Below are 19503 nucleotides of genomic sequence, written 5' to 3' on the forward strand. Positions count from 1 at the left end.
CGCATTGTCCGTAGCTTTAAACAACTCCTCCTCCGTGCATGAGGCAGGACATTGTGGGCAAGCATACATATGCGGAGTTGTTTGTTCAGCTCCACAGTCACACAAGGTGGAGGATTCCTCCAGGTAGTGCCACCTTGTCAAGTTGTCTTTAGATCTGCCCACTCCACTTCTGAGTCTGTTCAGGGACTTCCAAGTTGCCCATTCTTGGTTTGCCCCAGGAGGAAGACCCTCTTGGGGGGCCATCCAGTTAGAATTGCCAGGTTTAGCTGCCCAGAGAGACACCCTTGCTGCTGCTGGAGGAACATCAAGAGGAGTAGTGGTTCTCATGAAGCCCTTCCTTGATTTGAGTCTGGTGGGAGGAGGCTGATAGTCATGCAGTGGGTGGCTTTCACAATGTTCAACCTTATTTCTCTCACAGCAGCAACTTCCTGTTGCACGTCAGGAGGGGCAATGCCAGCTAACTTGTAGAGTTTATCAACAGGTGTAGGTTTAAGGCATCCTGTGATTATTCTGCATGTTTCGTTTAGTGCTATGTCCACTTGCTTCGCATGGGCAGACGTTTGCCAGACAGGACAGGCGTACTCAGCAGTTGAGAAAGACAAGGCCAGGGCTGATGTTCTTATTACTTGTGGGTCTGCACCCCATGAGCTGCCAGTCAGTTTCCGCAGGATGTTGTTGCGTGCAGCTACTTTGTGCTTGGTGTTCGTGCAGTGTTTCCTATATGTTAGTGTTCGATTTAAGGTGACACCAAGATATTTAGGATGGAAACAGTGTTCGAGCAAAAAGCATTGGATCCTGGGTGCTGTAGTTTGGTGAGACACCAGCACCATTTGGCAGAGAAGTCTAAAGGCCTTGTAAATCTAAAACTCCCATGATTCCATATCATAGAGCCATGGTAGTCAAAGTGGTATCAAACTACATTAATGCTACAGTGTATCAGTCATGGGAAAGCTTCAGCTCTCCAAGTGTTTCGGACTTCAACTCCCACAATTCCTAACAGCCTACCGGAGGGCAAAAGTCTACACATGCCTGGTGTCGATGTACCCTCAGTTGTTGTGCGCCATCGAATCATGGCTGACTTATGAGCACCCTTAAGCAAAATTATCATGGGGGTTTATTGGCAAGATCTGTGCCTCCGACACTGAGAGAGTGTGAACTTACCCAAGATCTTCAGTGGGCTTCCATGGCCCAGCGAGGGTGCACAGCCCAGCACTCAAAACTATTAAACTGCATTGTTTTTTGCCATTCTCAGTAGATCCAGCCAAAAGCAAACTGTGCCTATCCTAGCTCAGGCATGGGCAAACTTTGGCCCTCCAGGTGTTTTGGACTCCAACTCTCACAATTCCTAACAGAGGCGGTTAGGAATTGTGGGAGTTGGAGTTCAAAACACCTGGAGGGTCAAAGTTTGCCCATGTCTGTCCTGGTCAGTTTTTTTTTTCTATCCTGGCCTATCTATGATGTTGCTTGGCCACTCTATGCTCATCTGTGACATGTTGGGAGCGGAGGCAAACGCTTATTATGCAATAGTTTCTCTTAAGAGGCACAACTAACTGAATACTGAAAGAGAATAACGAAAACTGGAGGTGCCCCCTCTCCCAAAAGGAGACGAACCCGTCACAGAAAAGGCACGATGCGCTGGGCGCAGAGCCCCTGGCCTCCTCGCCTTCTTCCGCCCAGGCCTCCTCGCTGCCGCTGCCCCACGAACAAGCCTCGTCCTCCGAATCGCCTCCCGTCATTGCTGCTGCGAGGAGAAAAAACAGGAGTGAACATCAGCGCGGGAAGAGCGACGGAGAACCAGGGCGGACCCGACCTACCCATTCCCTCGGCGTCTCCGGCGCTCATCGCGGCGATTGTAGGCGCGGACTCCACGTGGTCTGCCCGCTCTGTGTTTCCCTTTCCCACTTCCGGCTTACGCTTCCAGGCGCCGGCCAATCAGAGTCCTGAAAGGAGTACTGAGAGAGTCTACGGTGCGCTGTGTGAGACAAACGTATTAAGAAAAGCGGCGAATAGAGAGAGAGAATAATAAGAGCCCCGGATTGGGAGGCGTTTCGATCTCAGGTTTGAGTCCTCTGGGAAGCACACTCGAAATTCATCTCCACAGTATAATTAATGCGGGTTAACACCACTTTAACTGCAATGGCTCTAGATTTTTTTTCTTTTCGTGTCAGGAGCAACCGGAGTTGCTTCTGGAGTGAGAGAATTGGCCGTCTGCAAGGACGTTACCCGGATGTTTTGATGTTTTACCATCCTTGTGGGAGGCTTCTGTCATGTCCCCGCATGGAGCTGGAGCTGATAGAGGGAGCTCATCCGCGCTCTCCCTGGGTGGGATTCGAACCTGGCAGCCTTCAGGTCAGCAACCCAGCCTTCAAGTCACGAGGCCTTTATCCCCTAGGCCATCGGAGGCTCCGGCTCTAGATCAGGCATGGGCAAACTTCGTCCCTCCATTTGTTTTGTGTTGCAGCGCCCACAATTCCTAACAGCCAGTTAAACAGACGACAAATAGGAAAAGGAGGAACACAAAAAGGCTTTGTGAAAAGTCAGAAGCTTGTTGACTTGGGTATGGTTTGGGTGAGGTTTAAAGTTAATGTAAGGTAGTACATTTGAGAAGGAAATTTTGATGGGAGGATAGAATTCTTATTGGGGACATAGGGGCCCCACCTACATTGCATATAATGCTACAGTATTTCAGAATCCAGATTAACTGCTTTGAACTATATTATGTGATATTGTGGGCTCATGTAATCCAGTTCAATGCAATTAATCTGGATTTTGAAACTGAATTATATGGCAGTGTAGAGGGGGCCAGTATCCTCATTTTGTCCCACTCCACTCCCACTCTTCAGTTCTATCCTGCAGAGTCCTGGGATTTGTAATTTGGTGAGATACTCAGATTTCGCCTCTAGAACTGCAACAGAGACCCCTAGTACAGTGGTTCTCAACCTGGGTCCCCAGATGGTTTTGGCCTACAACTCCCAGAAATCCCAGCCAGTTTACCAGCTGTTAGGAGTTCTGGAAGTTGAAGGCCAAAAACATCTGGGGACCGCAGGTTGAGAACCACTGCCCTAGTAGAACATTTTAAAGATCCCCACCAAACTACAAATCCTGGTATTTCTCAGAATAGGGCTATGATAGTTAAAGTGGAACAAAATCATTATAACTATTGTGTAAATACACACAATTAGCTAGAAGCATCAGCTAATTCAGTTTGATTGCATGACTGGTGACTACAGTCAGGAAATCAGACAAACTAGAATTTGGAATAGCTGTTTCCTGAAGTAGTCCTCACCCATTCAAGGGAAAGGATTGAATGAAAAGCTATTAGCAATTATTGTCTGTAAGCAGTTCTTATTTATGTTTTCCGACCCACCAAGACAGAATGTAGCTGTGTCGCCACCATTTTCAGAAACATATAGTATGGGTCCATATACATTTGTAGTTAGTTACATAGCCCACGGAAACCGTCTGGGTTGTATAGTTACACTGGCACACTTTTGAATGAATAAGATTTTTCAATCCGGGGCCAGGCTGTGGCGCAGGCTAGTTAGTAGCCAGCTGCAATAAATCACTATGACCAAGAGGTCATGCATTCGAGGTCAGCCCATGTCGGAGTGAGCACCCAACAATTAAAATAAAAAATAGCCCTGCTCATTGTTGACCTAAGCAGCCCGAAAGACAGTTGCATCTGTAAAGTAGGAAAATTTAGGGACTGCTTATGCGGGGAGGCTAATTTAACTGATTTACAACACTATAAAAAAACTGCCAGCAGCATGCGGAAGAATGAGGAAGTACTCCATCAAGGACTAGGTGTCACAAGTGGCTTTGCGCCTCAAGCGGCAGCTCCCCCTGTGGCCGGAATCGAGCATATCCTCATGAAGCCGGAAGCTCAAATGTTAAATTGCCTCTCTATATATGTCGTATGTCTAATGGCATTGAATGTTTGCCACATATATGTGCATTGTGAGCCGCTCTCAGTCCCCTTCGGGGTGAGAAGGGTGGAATATAAATACTGTAAATAAACAAACAAAAAGTTGCCTTTCCCAGCAGTCTCAGACAAAAGCAAAGTGCACCTTCCTCTCTTAGATTGTGTGTTCTTCCACAATAATTTCTACAATCTTGACAACACCTGATATTACTTCACTTCATATGTTCTGATTTTCACCTGTGAAATGTTGACGCATCTAGAATTATCCAAGCACTGTCCAGATATTGAAAGATAGCTTTTACAAGCAGACATACAAGAAAGGAAAGGAAAAAAGACAGCATTCTGGCAGCAGTTCCTTCTCTGGCCAATAGATGAGGGTCAGGTGCAAAGCAAATTCCCTGAGCCACTGGGGGAGGGGAACAACAGCCTGGCAAACACTATATTACCCACGACCACAGGGAACCGCCAAAAGGCTAAATGGAGGGCTGCACAAACACAGCAAGGACCAGTTACCGAGAGCATAATAATCCCAAATAAACAGCTCAGGGGAAGGTCACAGGGTCTTACATGTCTTTACACTAATGCACAGAGCATGGGAAATAAGCAAGACGAACTCCAACTTTTAGCAGAGTACCACATGTACAATGTCATAGGCATCACTGAAACCTGGTGGGATGACTCCCATCACTGGAATGTAGCCATTGAGGGCTATAACCTCTTTCACAGAAATAGAACAAAGGGGAGAGGAGGGGGAGTAGCTTTATATGTCAAAAACAGTTACGTTGCAGAAGAAATGCAAGACTGTAATCCGGGAAACCAGCTTGAAAGCATCTGGATAAGAATCAAGGGAACTGGGACTCAAAAAGTTCTCGTTGTGGGTGTATACTACAGACCCCCGAGTCAGGATGAAGGACTTGATGAAGCCTTTTGTCAACAGCTGACCAAACAGGCACACAGAAGAGATGTAGTAGTCATGGGAGATTTTAACTATCCTGATATCTGCTGGAAAACAAACTCGGCCAAAAGCACAAAGTCCAACAAATTCCTCACTTGCCTTGCAGACAATTTTATGGTCCAGAAGGTAGAAGAGGCAACAAGGGGATCAGCAACTCTTGATCTAATCTTAACAAATGTGGAAGACCTGATCAATACAGTCGAAGTGGTCGGATCCTTAGGGGCAAGTGACCATGTGCTCCTGCAGTTTGCAATACAAATGAAGGCCGAAACGAAAAAAGTCAAACCCGCATTCTGGACTTTAAGAGAGCTGACTTCCAAAAAATGAAGGAAATACTGAGCAGCATTCCATGGACGCCAATATTAAAAGACAAGGGAGTTAAGGATGGATGGGAGTTTTTTAAAAGTGAAATACTCAAGGCGCAAATGCAAACAGTGCCAACAAAGAAAACAAAATGACAAGTGCAAAGAAGCCAGAATGGATGTCCAAAGAACTTCTAACCGGGCTAAGATTCAAAAGAGACATCCACAAGAAGTGGCAAGGGGGAGAAATCACCAAAGAAGAATTCAAACGTATAGCCAACTCCTGTAGGGAAAAGGTTCGCAAGGCTAAAGTACAAAATGAGCTCAGGCTTGCCAGGGACATTAAAAACAACAAAAATGCTTTTTTGCTTACGTTGGTAGAAAAAGGAGGCGATAGGTCCTCTGCGAGGAGAAGATGGGGTGATGGCGACAGGGAAAAGGCAGAACTGCTTAATGCCTTCTTTGCCTCGGTCTTCTCACAAGAAGAAAGCCATCTTCAACCTCAGCAACATGAAATGGACGAAGGATTTGGGGAAATCCAACCCCAAATAGGGAAACAAGTTGTCCAGGAACACCTGGCCGCTCTAAACGAATTCAAGTTGCCAGGGCCAGATCAACTACATCCAAGAGTACTGAAGGAACTAGCTGAAGTTATTTCAGAACCACTAGCAATCATAATTGAGAGTTCTTGGAGAACAGGAGAAGTCCCAGAAGATTGGAGGAGGGCAAATGTCCCTATCTTCAAGAAGGGAAAAAAGAACGAGCCAAACAATTACCATCCGGTCAGCCTCACGTCGATACCAGGCAAGATTCTAGAAAAGATCATTAAGGAAGTGGTCTGTGAACACTTAGAAACAAATGCGGTCATTGCTAATAGTCAACACGGATTTACCAAAAACAAGTCATGCCAGACTAATCTGATCTCTTTTTTCAATAGAGTTACAAGTTGGGTCGATACAGGGAACGCCGTGGATGTAGCGTACCTAGATTTCAGTAAGGCCTTCGACAAAGTCCCCCACGACCTTCTGGCAAACAAACTAGTAAAATGTGGGCTAGACAAAACTACGGTTAGGTGGATCTGTAATTGGCTAAGTGAACGAACCCAAAGGGTGCTCACCAATGCGTCGTCTTCATCTTGGAAAGAAGTCACGAGTGGAGTGCCGCAGGGTTCCGTCCTGGGCCCAGTTCTGTTCAACATCTTTATTAACGACTTAGACGAAGGGTTAGAAGGCACGATCATCAAGTTTGCAGATGACACCAAACTGGGAGGGATAGCCAACACTCCAGAAGAGAGGAGCAGAATTCAATCTTAATAGACTAGAGAGATGGGCCGAAACTAACAAAATGAAGTTCAACAGGGACAAATGCAAGATACTTCACTTCGGCAGAAAAAATGGAATGCAAAGATACAGAATGGGGGACCCCTGGCTAGACAGCAGTACATGTGAAAAAGATCTTGGAGTCCTTGTGGACAACAAGTTAAACATGAGCCAGCAATGTGATGCGGCTGCTAAGAAAGCCAACGGGATTTTGGCCTGCATCAATAGGGGTATAGCGTCTAGATCCAGGGAAGTCATGCTCCCCCTCTATTCTGCCTTGGTCAGACCACACCTGGAATACTGTGTCCAATTCTGGGCACCGCAGTTGAAGGGAAATGTTGACAAGCTGGAAACCATCCAGAGGAGGGCAACTAAAATGATTAAAGGTCTGGAGAACAAGCCCTATGAGGAGAGGCTCAAAGAACTGGGCATGTTTAGCCTGCAGAAGAGAAGACTAAGAGGAGACATGATAGCCATGTACAAATATGTGAGGGGAAGTCATAGGGAGGAGGGAGCAAGCTTGTTTTCTGCTGCCCTGCAGACTAGGACGCGGAACAATGGCTTCAAACTACAGGAAAGGAGATTCCACCTGAACATCAGGAAGAACTTCCTCACTGTGAGAGCTGTTCGGCAGTGGAACTCTCTGCCCTGGATTGTGGTGGAGGCTCCTTCCTTGGAGGCATTTAAGCAGAGGCTGGATGGCCATCTGTCGGGGGTGCTTTGAGTGCGATTTCCTGCTTCTTGGCAGGGGGTTGGACTGGATGGCCCATGAGGTCTTTTCCAACTCTACTATTCTATGATTCTATGATTCTACTTGTTTCTTGTTGATATAAGGTGCCCTGATGGTCTCTTTTCGGGGTACATCTACATTGCAGAATTAAAGCAGTTTGACATAATTTCAGCGGTTATGGCTCAATACTATGGAATCCCAGGATTTGTAATTTGGTGAGGCACCAACACTTTGACAGAGAGGGCTAAAGATTGTATAACTGAGACAGATAGTTACATGCATCTACATTGTAGAATTAATGCAGTTTTACTCCACTTTAACTGCCATGGCTCAATGCTATGGAATCATGGGATTGTGGTTTTATTAGATTTTTACCCTTCTCTACCAAAGAGTGCTGGTGCTTCACTAAACTACAAATCCTAGGATTCCATAACATTGAGACATCGCAGTTAAAGTAATTTTATTTATTTACCGTGTCAGAAGCAAATTGAGAATACAGTTATAATGTATAAAAAGCCACAAACAAAGTTAAAAACTTGGCATTGTGCTAAATCTCATTTAACCAGAAGCTGGCCACTTCAAGTGCCTCTGGTGTCTCTGTAAGAAAGTCCTCTATTATGCATGTGGCAGGGCTCAGACTGCATTGTAGTAAGTGGTCTGTAGTTTGCTCTTCTTCACACTCACTTGTCGTGGACTCCTGTGTAGTCCCATTTCTTAAGGCTAGCTCTGCATCTTGTGGTGCCAGAGCGCAGTCTGTTCAGCACCTTCCAATTCGCCCAGTCTTCTGTGTGGTCCAGAGGCATCAGCCACTGATTGAGGTTCTGGGTTTTTACCTGCCACTTTTGGACTCTTGCTTGCTGTGGTGTTCCTATGAGTATTTTCTTGATTTAAATAGTTGTCACGCTGGCTTCTATCCGAACAGGATGGGCCGGAGATATCAATGCCTTGGTCCTTTCATTGCTGGCTGCTACTTTCCAGCGGATATCAGGTGGTGAATAATTTCTCCAGTGGTGTAGGGCATAGGTATCCTATGATAATGCAGTAAGTCTAATTAATCTACTGTTTTAATGTGGTGAGATGTATTCCATACTGGGCATGCATACTCAACAGCAGAGTAGCAAAGCACAAGGGCAGGTGTCTTCACTGTATCTGGTTGTGATCCCCAGGTTGTGCCAGCAGCTTTCGTATGATATTATTTCTAGCACCCACTTTTTACTTGATAGTCAAGCAGTACTTCTTGTAAGTCAGAGCACCGTCCAGAGTGACTCCCAGGTATTTTGGTGTGCTGCAATGCTCCTGTGGAATTCCTTCCCAGGTAATCCTCAGAGCTTGAGGTTCTTGTCTGTTCTTAAGATGAAAAGCACACATCTGCATTTTAGATGGATTAGTAATCAGCTGGTTTTCCCAGTAATAGGCAGTAAGAACACCTAAAGCTTCAGAGAGCTTCTGTTCAACCATTTCAAAGCTCCCTGCTTGAGCAGTGATGTCACGATCATTAGCATAGATGAAACTCTCTGTCCCTTCAGGCAGTGGCTGATCATTTGTGTAAATGTTAGACATTGATGGAGCAAGAACGCTCCCCTGAGGCAGGCTGTTCTTCTGTTTTCGCCATCTGCTTCTCTGACCCTGGAACACAACAAAAAGTTCCTGTTTTGTAGCAGATTTCCTTTGAAGTGGGTGAAGTGGCAATCCTTTGTGATATTATACATTATTCTCAGGAGGAGGTGATAATTTACAGTATCATAAGCTGCTGACAGGCTTATGAAGATAGCTCCTGTAATCTGCTGTCTCAAAACCATCTTCTATGTGCTGAGTCAGGTTCAGCACTTGTGATATGCAGCTTTTCTCTTTCCTGAAACCAGCTTGCTGTGGGATCATAAATGGGTCTATTTTTTCCATAATTCTGTGCAGGATAAGTCTCTGCAGAACTTGATAAAGATGGCACAACAAGGAGATTGGTCTACTGCTTTTTGGATCTTTGCGGTCTTTGCCTGGTTTCAAAATGGCTATTACTCTTGCTTTCCTCCAGATTTTAGGGATCTGACAAGATGCAGTGCAGTTGTTCATCAGCTTCAGCAGCCAGCACCTTGTTTTTGGACCAAAGTTCTTAATTTGTTCCATCCGTAGATCATGTCAAACTGTCTTAATTCTACAGTATAGATACATCCCCAGTGACCATTTGCCTTCTGGCTGATGAATGAGGTCATTCTATGTTTAGTTTCCCAGATTCAGGGCATGAATTCCTGATATTTCAAGAAGCTTTAAATCATTCAAGTATTTTGTATTAGTTTAAATGGCTATTTTACAAATATTGTCCATTTACATTGCCCTAGAGACAGGTAGTTGTACAATTTGTAGTATATAGATCAATAAATTGCCCCACTTTGGGACACAAGTTTAAAGCTTTACTCCCACCATCATTCTACAATATGCCCATTAAAATATAGTATACTAATAAAATGTAGTCATAAAGATGTTATAGTGATACTAGTAATAGAAAATTTGGTATAAATGATTTCTTAAATTGGAATGCTAGTGCATGCACAGCAACCAATGGGTATGTGGCCCTGAACACTGTCAGCCTTACCACTGAGTATAGGATTGCATTGACACTAATATCTCATTAAAAATGGTCTTATGTATAGTATGAATTAATCATCTCAATGCAGAATTTCATGCTATAGTAAATAGAACCATGAAAAGGTTTTGAATTTTAATATCTTGCATTTATCTTTTGGTTAAGAATAAAATACTGTATATTTAATAAGTCAGAGAGCCGTTTGTGAAAGAAAAAGTTTTTTGAAGTTGTTGCACAATCCTGGGATAGTGGCAGTCTTTGGAGACCTTTTAGATTGATTTAATGAATAGCTGTTGCCTGATGCCAAATGTAATGAAAAGCAACCACAAAAATGGGAGAAGCTGTATTTTAAGCTCATTTACTTCAACTAAATTGAATTAATTCAAGCAAATTATGCTAAAAAGACCGTTGAAGGCCCTCTCCTTACAAAAATACTAATTCTCCTTACACATGCATTATTTCCAGTTTTTAAAGAGGAAAGGAGGCCGTTTGAAGTATTATATGTAGTAGTTGTGTGTAAAATCTCTCATTCTTCATATTGGCTTCTTAAAAATTAGCCAGCCAATCATAAGTCCCTAGACCGACGCTGTCTCCCTGAGTTAATCCAAGGCCAGTAAAAGGATAATTTGATTAAACTGAGACCCTAATTTATTTAGCTTTAGTTCTGGATCAAGCTTTCCTTAATAGAGTGCTGTCGTCTTCAATTGTTGGAGGCAAATTAAAGTGACATAAATACCATGGGACTTTTTCAATCTGATTAGTCAGCTAACTTGCCTCAATGCTACCCCAGGCATCTGATGCTGGCGTCCTTCCTTTCATTAGCTTTACTAACAACTGACAAGTTCTTCTGAAAGAATGGGCACCCACGCTGCCACGCCGACCCCCACACTTAACCCATCATCCTTCCTCAATGGGTCCTGTTTGACAAGGTGCCTACACCTTTTTCCACTGCTATTCCCCAGACAAAGCTAAATATTGTTTTATTAGCTATCAATAGCCTGTTAATCCCAAACAATTTCACAAATCCACTGAGTCCTCAAACTGATTATAAACATTTAGTCTTTTAAGATGCTAAGTTTCTGCTGGTTTCTTTCCGCACCGTGCGATACCCGTAGCATTGAGCTGGGGAGAAAGCGTCAAATACCAAAGGTAGCTGTGTTCTTTAATGGTACATTTCACTAGTCAACAAGAGAAAGAAAGAAAGCAATTTCTTTGAAGGCGGCTGCTGAATCCTTATCTTAAAAGATTTAGATAAAAGACAGTTTAAAAAAAAATCTAGACCTTCTATCTTTTCAAATGCCAGAACAGTGGGATCTTGTTTGTGAGCATTTTTGGCAGAAACTTAACAACTGGGAAAAGTGTTGTTCTGTAATGTTTTTAATAGCGTGCGAAATCTGAAATCCTTTACTAGATCCTTAGTATTAGAAGTAAATGGAAAGTCTACTATGTAACAGAGGAATGTCTGAAGATACATTTTATATGTGTGAATAAGTGGGAAATAGCATTGCAAAACAACCAGAAGAAAGAATAGTTGAGTGCCTTCAAGTTATTTATAACTTATGGCAACCCTAAGACAAACCTATCACGGGGTTCTCTGGATGTGATTTGAACAGAGGAGTTTTGCTTTTTCCTTCTTCTGCAATGGAGAGAGTGTGACTTGCTTAAGGTCAGGCAGTGGGTTTCCATGGGTGAGTGGGCTTTTAAACCCTGGTCTCCATAGTCATAGTCCAATACTCAAACTGCTGAACCATTCTAGTTCTCTGCATAGGGAATATTAGCAGATTAATGTCAGCTTTTTATGAATTAACCAACATCGGGTAAACTGGAAGCAGAATAGTTAGAAAATGAGAATTAGCAGTGACCTGGAATAGGCTATAGCTGAGTGATAAAATAGGTCCTTTGCATGAAAAAGGTTTTCTAAGTCGAGCTGGGAAAAGACATGGAAATTACTATATGACAGATTATCATTATCATGGGAGCCCCCAGTGGCACAGTGGGTTACACCGCTGAGCTGCTGAACTTACTGACCGAAAGGTTGCCAGTTCAAGTGTGGGGAGCAGGGTGAGCTCCAGCTATTAGCCCCAGCTTCTGTCAACCTAGCAGTTCAAAAGCATGCAAAATGTGAGTAAGTCAGTAGGGACCGCTTCGCCGGGAAGGTAATAGCGCTCCCTGCAGTCATGCCAGCCACATGACCTTGGAGGCATCTATGGACAACACCGGCTCTTCGGCTTAGAAATGGAGATGAGCACCAACCCCCAGAGTTGGACATGACTGGACTTAATATCAGGGGAAAACCTTTACCTTTACCTTTACTTTAAACTGGAGGAACCAGTGTTCAGATTTGGTACATATATGAAAGCTTGAAATGTTATTTTTTGAATTACATGTCCTATAATTCCCAGAGAGCATGGTAATATATTCAAAAGTAATGTTTCTAAGTTCTGGATATAGCTCACCTTCATAGCATTGGCTTCAATGCAATTTTTAGAGGTGGAAAAACTACCTGGATAATATAGTTCTTTTTCTTGTTGTAAAGAAAATGGCAACCAAGACAAAACTTCAGCCCATATATTGAAACAGAGATCAGCCTTAATGATGAACAGAATTGATTTAGGTAGGATAATTGGACTAATTTATTCCAAGTCCATTAAAACCTTGTGCAATGCAGTGCTGGGAGTCCTTGCAGAAGAGGTGCAGCTCTGCTACTTGTAATGCTTTTAAGGCACTTCTCTTTGCAGGCAGCAGCCAATTCCTGCACAGCGCTGCTGTTGCCATAGTCTCCTCTGACAGCTTTGCTCTCATTGGCAGGTTTGAAACCAAGCTTCTTTAGGCAGGAGCAAGTGTAGCTACGGGAGGCGTAGGGAATGGCAGTTTTCTTCCAGCCGTTTTAACGTCGGGTATGGGTAACTTAAAATTTCACTGAACATTTAGAAACGTAGTTCAGGCATCCAAAGAAAAGGGACAGGAAAGGTAGCGAGAGGATTGCAAGCAGAGTAAATAAAAGGTTTGCAGATGTACATGATTTAAATTGTCTTACTCCCTGCAATGCTAGAAACCTGGGAACTGAAGGGAAATTGAATTAGCAATCTGATAAGTGGGGTAAGAATCCAGTCTCCCTCCTCCTTCCCTCCACCCCTTCCAGAAGCAAAATAGGTTTTGGAACCCAGAAGGTACAAGATGCATCTCTGTATTTCAAGCCAACCAAATAGTCTTATGTTTTCAGTTGGTTTTAGTGTAAATAAGTCACAAGTTCGCCACAAATTTGGCATGAAATATTTTATTGTACCAAGCAGGCATGACAAGAAAGGTAAAATCTTGTACTTGTGTCTTTGTGACATACTGTTGTTATTTCCAAATGAGAAGAACATGAAGGAAATCCTGCAACATTTTCAGCACCTACCTTGGTATGATGGATCCCTTCTGCTTCTGTGCTCACATGCTGGCAGAAAAATGACATTGGGGCAAGATTCTCCCTCCTCACTATTCCCTTTCTTTTTAAAAGCTAGAATTGCACAAAAACTGGACCTGCATAGCTCAGACAGTCCCCAAGTTTCAAACATCCAACTTACAAATGACTCACAGTTAAGAACAGGGTTGAAACAACAAGAAGTGTGAGAGAGAAATCTACCCCTTGGAAGGGAAATTCCCTCTTGAAAGAGTTATCATGGGGAAAAGGTATATCCACTGAAGCTTTATCACCAAATCTTGTTTCCACAACAAGCCAAAATGTTCAAAATCCATTTGTCACAGGGACAGGAAATGAGGCGAAGTCTTCCAAACAGGGGCACAGACAGCAAAAGAAATGTTACGGGGTGATAACCTTTCCCTATGCTATCCAAAGCTGATTTTTTACGGTACGAACTTGGGTACCTGGCATTGCCTGGATTATTTGAAAAAGTCAATTTTTAATTCTATAAGCTTGTGGATTAACTACAACTGAAATCATTCCAGGTACTGAAAGTGTGTTATGTTGGACAAGTTTGCTCTAGATACATCGTCGGTGGGATTCAGTATGTTCTCTGGCTGAAGGGTAAACTACAACTCCCGCTATGGTGAGTCAGTCCCTTCAAATCCTTCCAGTAGGTTGAGTTAGTCATGGGGATTCTGTGTACCAAATTTCGTCTAGGTCCCTCATCAGTGGAGGTCACAGTTGTGGGTGAACTACAACTCTCAGAAAGAAAGACCATTTCCCCCCAAACCCTTCCAGTGATCAAATTTCGGCATATCAGGTATATGTGCCAAGTCGAAGCCCGGTTCGGGTTAAGCACCCGACCATTAAATAGCCCGGCTTGCTGTTGACCTATGCAGCCCCGAAAGACAGTTGCATCTGTCAAGTAGGGAAATTTAGGTACGCTTTATGCGGGAGGCTAATTTAACTAATTTACAACATCATAAAACCTGCCAGCAAAACCCGAGGAAAGGAATGAGGAAGTACAGCCACCAGTGGACAGTGAAGCAACAGCTCCCCCTGTGGCCGGAATCGTGAAGCTGGAAAAAATATGAAATGCCTCTGTGTCTGTCTATATATGTTGTTTGTCTGTTGGCATTGAATGTTTGCCATATATGTGTTCATTGTAATCCGCCCTGAGTCCCCTTCGTGGTGAGAAGGGCAGAATATAAATACTGTAAATAAATAAATAAATAAGTTTTGTCCAGCTCCATCAGTGTTTGGGTACACAATGCTTTCTGTCTGTAGGTAAACTTCAACTCCTCCAAAACAAAGTGAATTTTCCCCAAAGACCTCCAGTATTTTTTCTGGTCATGGGATCTCTATGTGCCAAATTAATTCCAGGTCCATTGTTGGTGGTGATCAGAGTGCTCATTGATTGCAGGTGAACTATACTTCCCAGTACCTACAACTCCAAAATGCCCAGGCCTATTCCACTCAAAACCCACCAGTATTCAAATTTTGGCATATTGGGTATGCATGCCAAGTTTGGTCCAGATCCTTCATTGTTTGGGTTCATAGTGAGCTCTGGATGTAGGTGAACTACAACTCCTATCAATCCCTCCAAAGACCTCAAATATTTTTTGTTGGGCATGGGGTTTCTGTATGCCAAGTTAGTTCCAGGTCCATTGTTGGTGGAGCTGAGAGTGTTCTTAGATTGCAGGTGAACTATACATCCCAGACCCTACAACTCCTATAAATCATGGTGAATTCAATGGTGTCTCCTGGATAGTGGGAGCTATAGCTATTTGTAGAAGTGGGAGCTTGTCTGTGGAAGTGGATACCCCAGCAACACACATACATACATATTTTCACTTTTATTGTGTGTATGTGTGTGTGTGTGTGTATACATATATACATACACATACATATACATATATATATGGCTGATGTTACACTTTTAAAATGTGCTTGTTCCTACTTACATACTAATTCAACTTAAAAACAAACCTACAGAATCTATCTTGTTCGCAACTTGGGACTGCCTGTAATAGTGTGGAAAGAGCATGCATAAGTACAATCAATGACAGGACCATGAATTTGTGAATCTGTGCAATTTCATAATTGAAGAGTGGTGCAATAGCAAATGTGCTCAACTATTGAAAACGTGACTGTAGTAGAATATGAGGCTCATGTGGTAAAGTCTGTGGTGGCAAAAATATACCTGCTATAGTGGTCCATTCCTATCATAGAGAAATGCAGAGAATGACAGCAATAATGAAGCAGAAGTTAGATTGTATGTGTAGAATCCTTAGCACATGACCCTACACAGTCATAGAATATGATTCAACTTGAAATCATAGCGCTACAATGATCATGCTGCATCCTTTGGATTTCTGGGCTTTTGTAGTTGCTTTCTGGATAAGTATTTTACATCCTATTCTAAATACTCAAACCAGGATTCCATAGGATGTTGTCATGGCAGTTAAAGTGGAGTCATACTGCTATTGTTGTTTGGTGTGACTAGACTCATGGGTTTAGTGCAGCCTGGGGTTGACTTGTGTGGCCCAGTTAGTTCTAATGTCATCTCTGAATAGTGACCAGAGGAGTGACTGTTCAAGGCTTGAGAAAGCAATGAACAAAACTGATCCATAGTTTGGAAAAACGGAAACTATTCTATGGAACTGAATGCTATTTGCTGTCCAGTGCCCATCTTAATACCCCTTTTCCGAGGAGGATATAACTTCATGCCACTAGTGTAAACAGAAGCAGTTCTTTGCATGATTGAGGTTATTCTATTGCTGAAGATCAGTTGTTTGTAGATCTTTGTTAGAAGTTTAACCTATGATGTCAGAAATAAATAGACTTTATTTGCAGGCAGCTATGAATAAGAGATCAGCTGCCTAACGAATTAATGATTCTGTGGTGATCTCTCTCTTTTTTGCTGGGGTATCCACCTGCTTTTCTGTTTATCTGTCTCCATAATACAGTTATCATGAGTTGCTGCACTTCAAAATTTAAGCCAGGTTTCTGCAAATAAGAAAAAAAGGATGGAGAATTAAAGAACAACTGAAAAGGTTTTCATGAAATAATAGAGTTCGAATAGACCACATGTGCCATTGAGTCCTCTTTGGGAGAAAGCAGGTCTATTGTTTGTAAATCTCTTGCTTCTTCATAACAGAAACAGAATGGCTTATGGTTCATGTTATCTGATAGAGGATATTCATTCAGAGATTTATGGGTTCAGGCAGAGCTCAAGAAAGCTAATGTTTGGGATGACAGCTCCCAGGATCTCCCAGCCAGCTTGAGCAGTTGCCCTCCCAAGATGCCAACAGCTCCAAGATCTGAGGGCCCTTCCACACTGCCCCTATATCCCTGGATCTGATCCCAGATTATCTTCTTATCCCAGATTATCTGACAGTGGAGACTCATATAATCCAGTTTAAAGCAGATAATCTGGGATCAGATCCTGGGATACAGGGCCGTGTAGAAGGAGTCTGAGTTCCAGCTCATTCCGAGAATGTGCTTCCAACAGAAAGCTGGAGTGATCAGAATTAAATCCAAATCTCATTATTGCAATCTGTGACCACAGTCAGCCTTCTCACATTCACAACTCCTGACATAGCTTCCTAGGAAAAGTGAAACTCTAACACATTCCCTTTAAAAGCTAAGTACTTTGTGTGGCAAACCCATTTTCTAACGTTTCAGTTCTGGCCTCCCTTTTGAAATGTTTTGATGCAATTTCCACTAAAAGCACGAGAGGGCAGTACAGTTCTAACCCATTTCAGAAATGATTGCAAAGATTGAGTTCTTTGAGAAGAAAAAGCTATCCAGTCCTGGAACTGTTTTTAGTTCAGCAATATTGCTAGTCTTTTCTTTTTGATCTTGCTTTTTTCTTTTCTTTCTTTCTTTTTTAAGAAAAATAAATATAAAAGCAACATGCTGTATGTCTAGACAGCTCTATGGTAATCTTTGGGTCCAATATGAACACAATCTGAAACTAATCTTTTTGTCCTTTTTTATTAAAAAGCAACATTAGAATTATACATTTTTTTAAAAAAAACTATTTGCTGCAGATTAACACAGAAGCTAGATAAAATTTCACATGGAACAATTCATTCTGTTACTTTAAATACAGTGAGCATATAAAATTAAAACAGAAGCCTCCAGTTTTACACAAATTTGTTGTCACACTGAAGACAATGGGATTTGCTTACAAATAAACATACTTGAGTGAGGATCAGACTGTGTAACTAATCAAATTTAGTGAAGAAATTGATGGAAGCAGATACTACAAAGATGTCCCTGCTCTTGTGTGAACCATTATCTTCAAACTAAGTTATGAACACACATAGCAAAATAGGTTTTTAATAAAAAAGCAATCTAAAATTCTTCTTCAAATTGCTATACTTCCCAAAGTGTTATTCTTCCATCTAGTTCAGGCATGAGCAAACTTTTTGCCTTGGGACCGCATTATGGGCCTGACTGAGAGGGCAGGGCTGGGAGGGAGAGCAGCTGGGCACACGCTGGGTGGGACGGGCCCAGAAGGGTCAAGGCCTGTGAGAGTGTGGGACTGGAAAGATAGCAGGAAGGACCCAGGCCATCCTGCTACTTGCCCCATCCTTATGGCAAGAGGAAAACGAGACATGCGTCGACTGCCCTGATCTTCCTCTGAGCTTTGGGCTGACCTCTCAGCATTATGCCAGGAAGAGGGCAAGACAAGCGATGACCAAGAGCACTCCGGAGAGCACTCAGGTGCTGCGTGCCATCCTCAGGCCATCCTCTCAGCATAAGGGCAGAGCTGCTTGCACCATCCTTTTGCCAGGAGGAGGGCAAGACATGCAGTGCCTGAGAGCGCTCCAGAGAGCTATCGGCTACTGCGTGCCTTCCTCTCCCTTCCCTTCTGCATAAGGATATGGTGGGCCACCATGTCCTTATGCCGAGAGGACAGGAAAAATTAGGAGGGCCTGAGGTATGCACCCAGGGGGCTGAATCTGGCCCATGGGCCATATTTTGCCCATGCCTGATCTAGTTCGTATTGGTGTTTACTGAGAGATAAATCATCTTGAGTTAAAGGAACTTCAACCTTAATAAATGTGCCTAAGACTGGGACATTAATTTAGAAAGCCCTATTTTCAGAAGTTCATATATTTGCAAGGATCACACATTATATGGCAACGTAGATGTGATTTATATGAGCTTCTCAAGCCTGCCCCTCGTGTACATATTTTCCATTCACATTTTAAATGCAGGCAACTATTGACCAGTTTGTATGCCTTTTAGAATTGTTCATAGTCCCTATCCCCTGCAAAAGTGTGCACATATTGTTAGGTGAAAAACTTTTGCAAACCCCAAAGTATGTGGATTGTGCTTTTGTTCCAGACATATTTTCAGAAAGTACATGGTAGCTGAAACCCATTAAAAAAAACAACTACATCAGCCAAAAAAAAAATTATCAGTTGTGGACATCCTAAATCTTTACTGATATTTTTTCTTGCATTGCACTGCAGATAGAAAGACACCACTACATCTGCTATTGATGCCTACAGCACATATTTGCAACATGCTCAAAATTCCCACTGCAATGAGACGGATAAGGAACATAGGCAACCCATTTTGCTCCAACCTCAGAGTCTTCAATCCTGGGAAAGAGAAAAATCAGCAGAGGAATGAAGAAACAACCCATTTCTCCCAGTTATGTGTTTAAGGTGCTTCAGGAATTTTCAGAGACGTAAGCACTTGCATGTGATGTTGTTTTTTTGTTTGTCTTTTTAAGTTGCAAAATATTTATATCCTCAGAGATCTATTTTTAAGCTTTTGACTGACAGGCATCAAGTAGATCTCACTTTTTCTGCAACTTTCAAGATGGTGTGTGTGCATGCATGCACACATTTGCAAGATACATATACACACACATTTATGTCCTTTTTTACATTCAGCAGCTGAACCAAACTTCACAAAGCAAAGCAAAAGAATAGCTAAAAGGTTAGGATAGATGGACTGTTTCCAAATTGGAATACTAATGATGATCTTTAATGAAGCCTGACAGTACAATCTGTTTCTCATTGTTCCCTAAGTGCTGGCTACTGATCTCGCTCACTTGTGTGAGGTGATGAGGAGTGCTGGGAATGAGTGGCCCCCGCTGGCAGGCAGGATGGAGAACAGCTGATCTTTCAGCAAGGATTAAATTAATTAAAATGATTCCTGCATCTGAAGAATCAATCTTTTTATTTGTTATCATCATACTGTTTATTAATATTGAATGGTGGCTAATTGGTGGCACTGCTGTTTGGGTCGTCTGGCTGCGTA

General features: G+C 42.7%; 1 protein-coding gene across 2 annotated transcripts in view; it reads right to left on the reverse strand.

Annotated features, from left to right (window-relative positions):
• Positions 1-1950, reverse strand: part of prmt3 (protein arginine methyltransferase 3) — a 74195-nt gene extending 72245 nt beyond the window's left edge. The window contains exons 1-2 of one of the 2 annotated variants that reach the window (XM_008106190.3): positions 1815-1950; positions 1612-1741 (exon numbers count right to left, since the gene is read on the reverse strand). In XM_008106190.3, the coding sequence (XP_008104397.1) occupies positions 1612-1741; positions 1815-1842 (158 nt within the window). In that variant the 5' untranslated portion in view covers positions 1843-1950. The remainder of the gene's footprint in view (positions 1-1611; positions 1742-1814) is intronic. The other variant, XM_003214675.4, reaches the window with a different exon arrangement.
• Positions 1951-19503: the final 17553 nt, after the last annotated feature.

Source organism: Anolis carolinensis, chromosome 1 (genome assembly GCF_035594765.1).
Source record: "Anolis carolinensis isolate JA03-04 chromosome 1, rAnoCar3.1.pri, whole genome shotgun sequence".
NCBI classification, from domain to species: domain Eukaryota; kingdom Metazoa; phylum Chordata; class Lepidosauria; order Squamata; family Dactyloidae; genus Anolis; species Anolis carolinensis.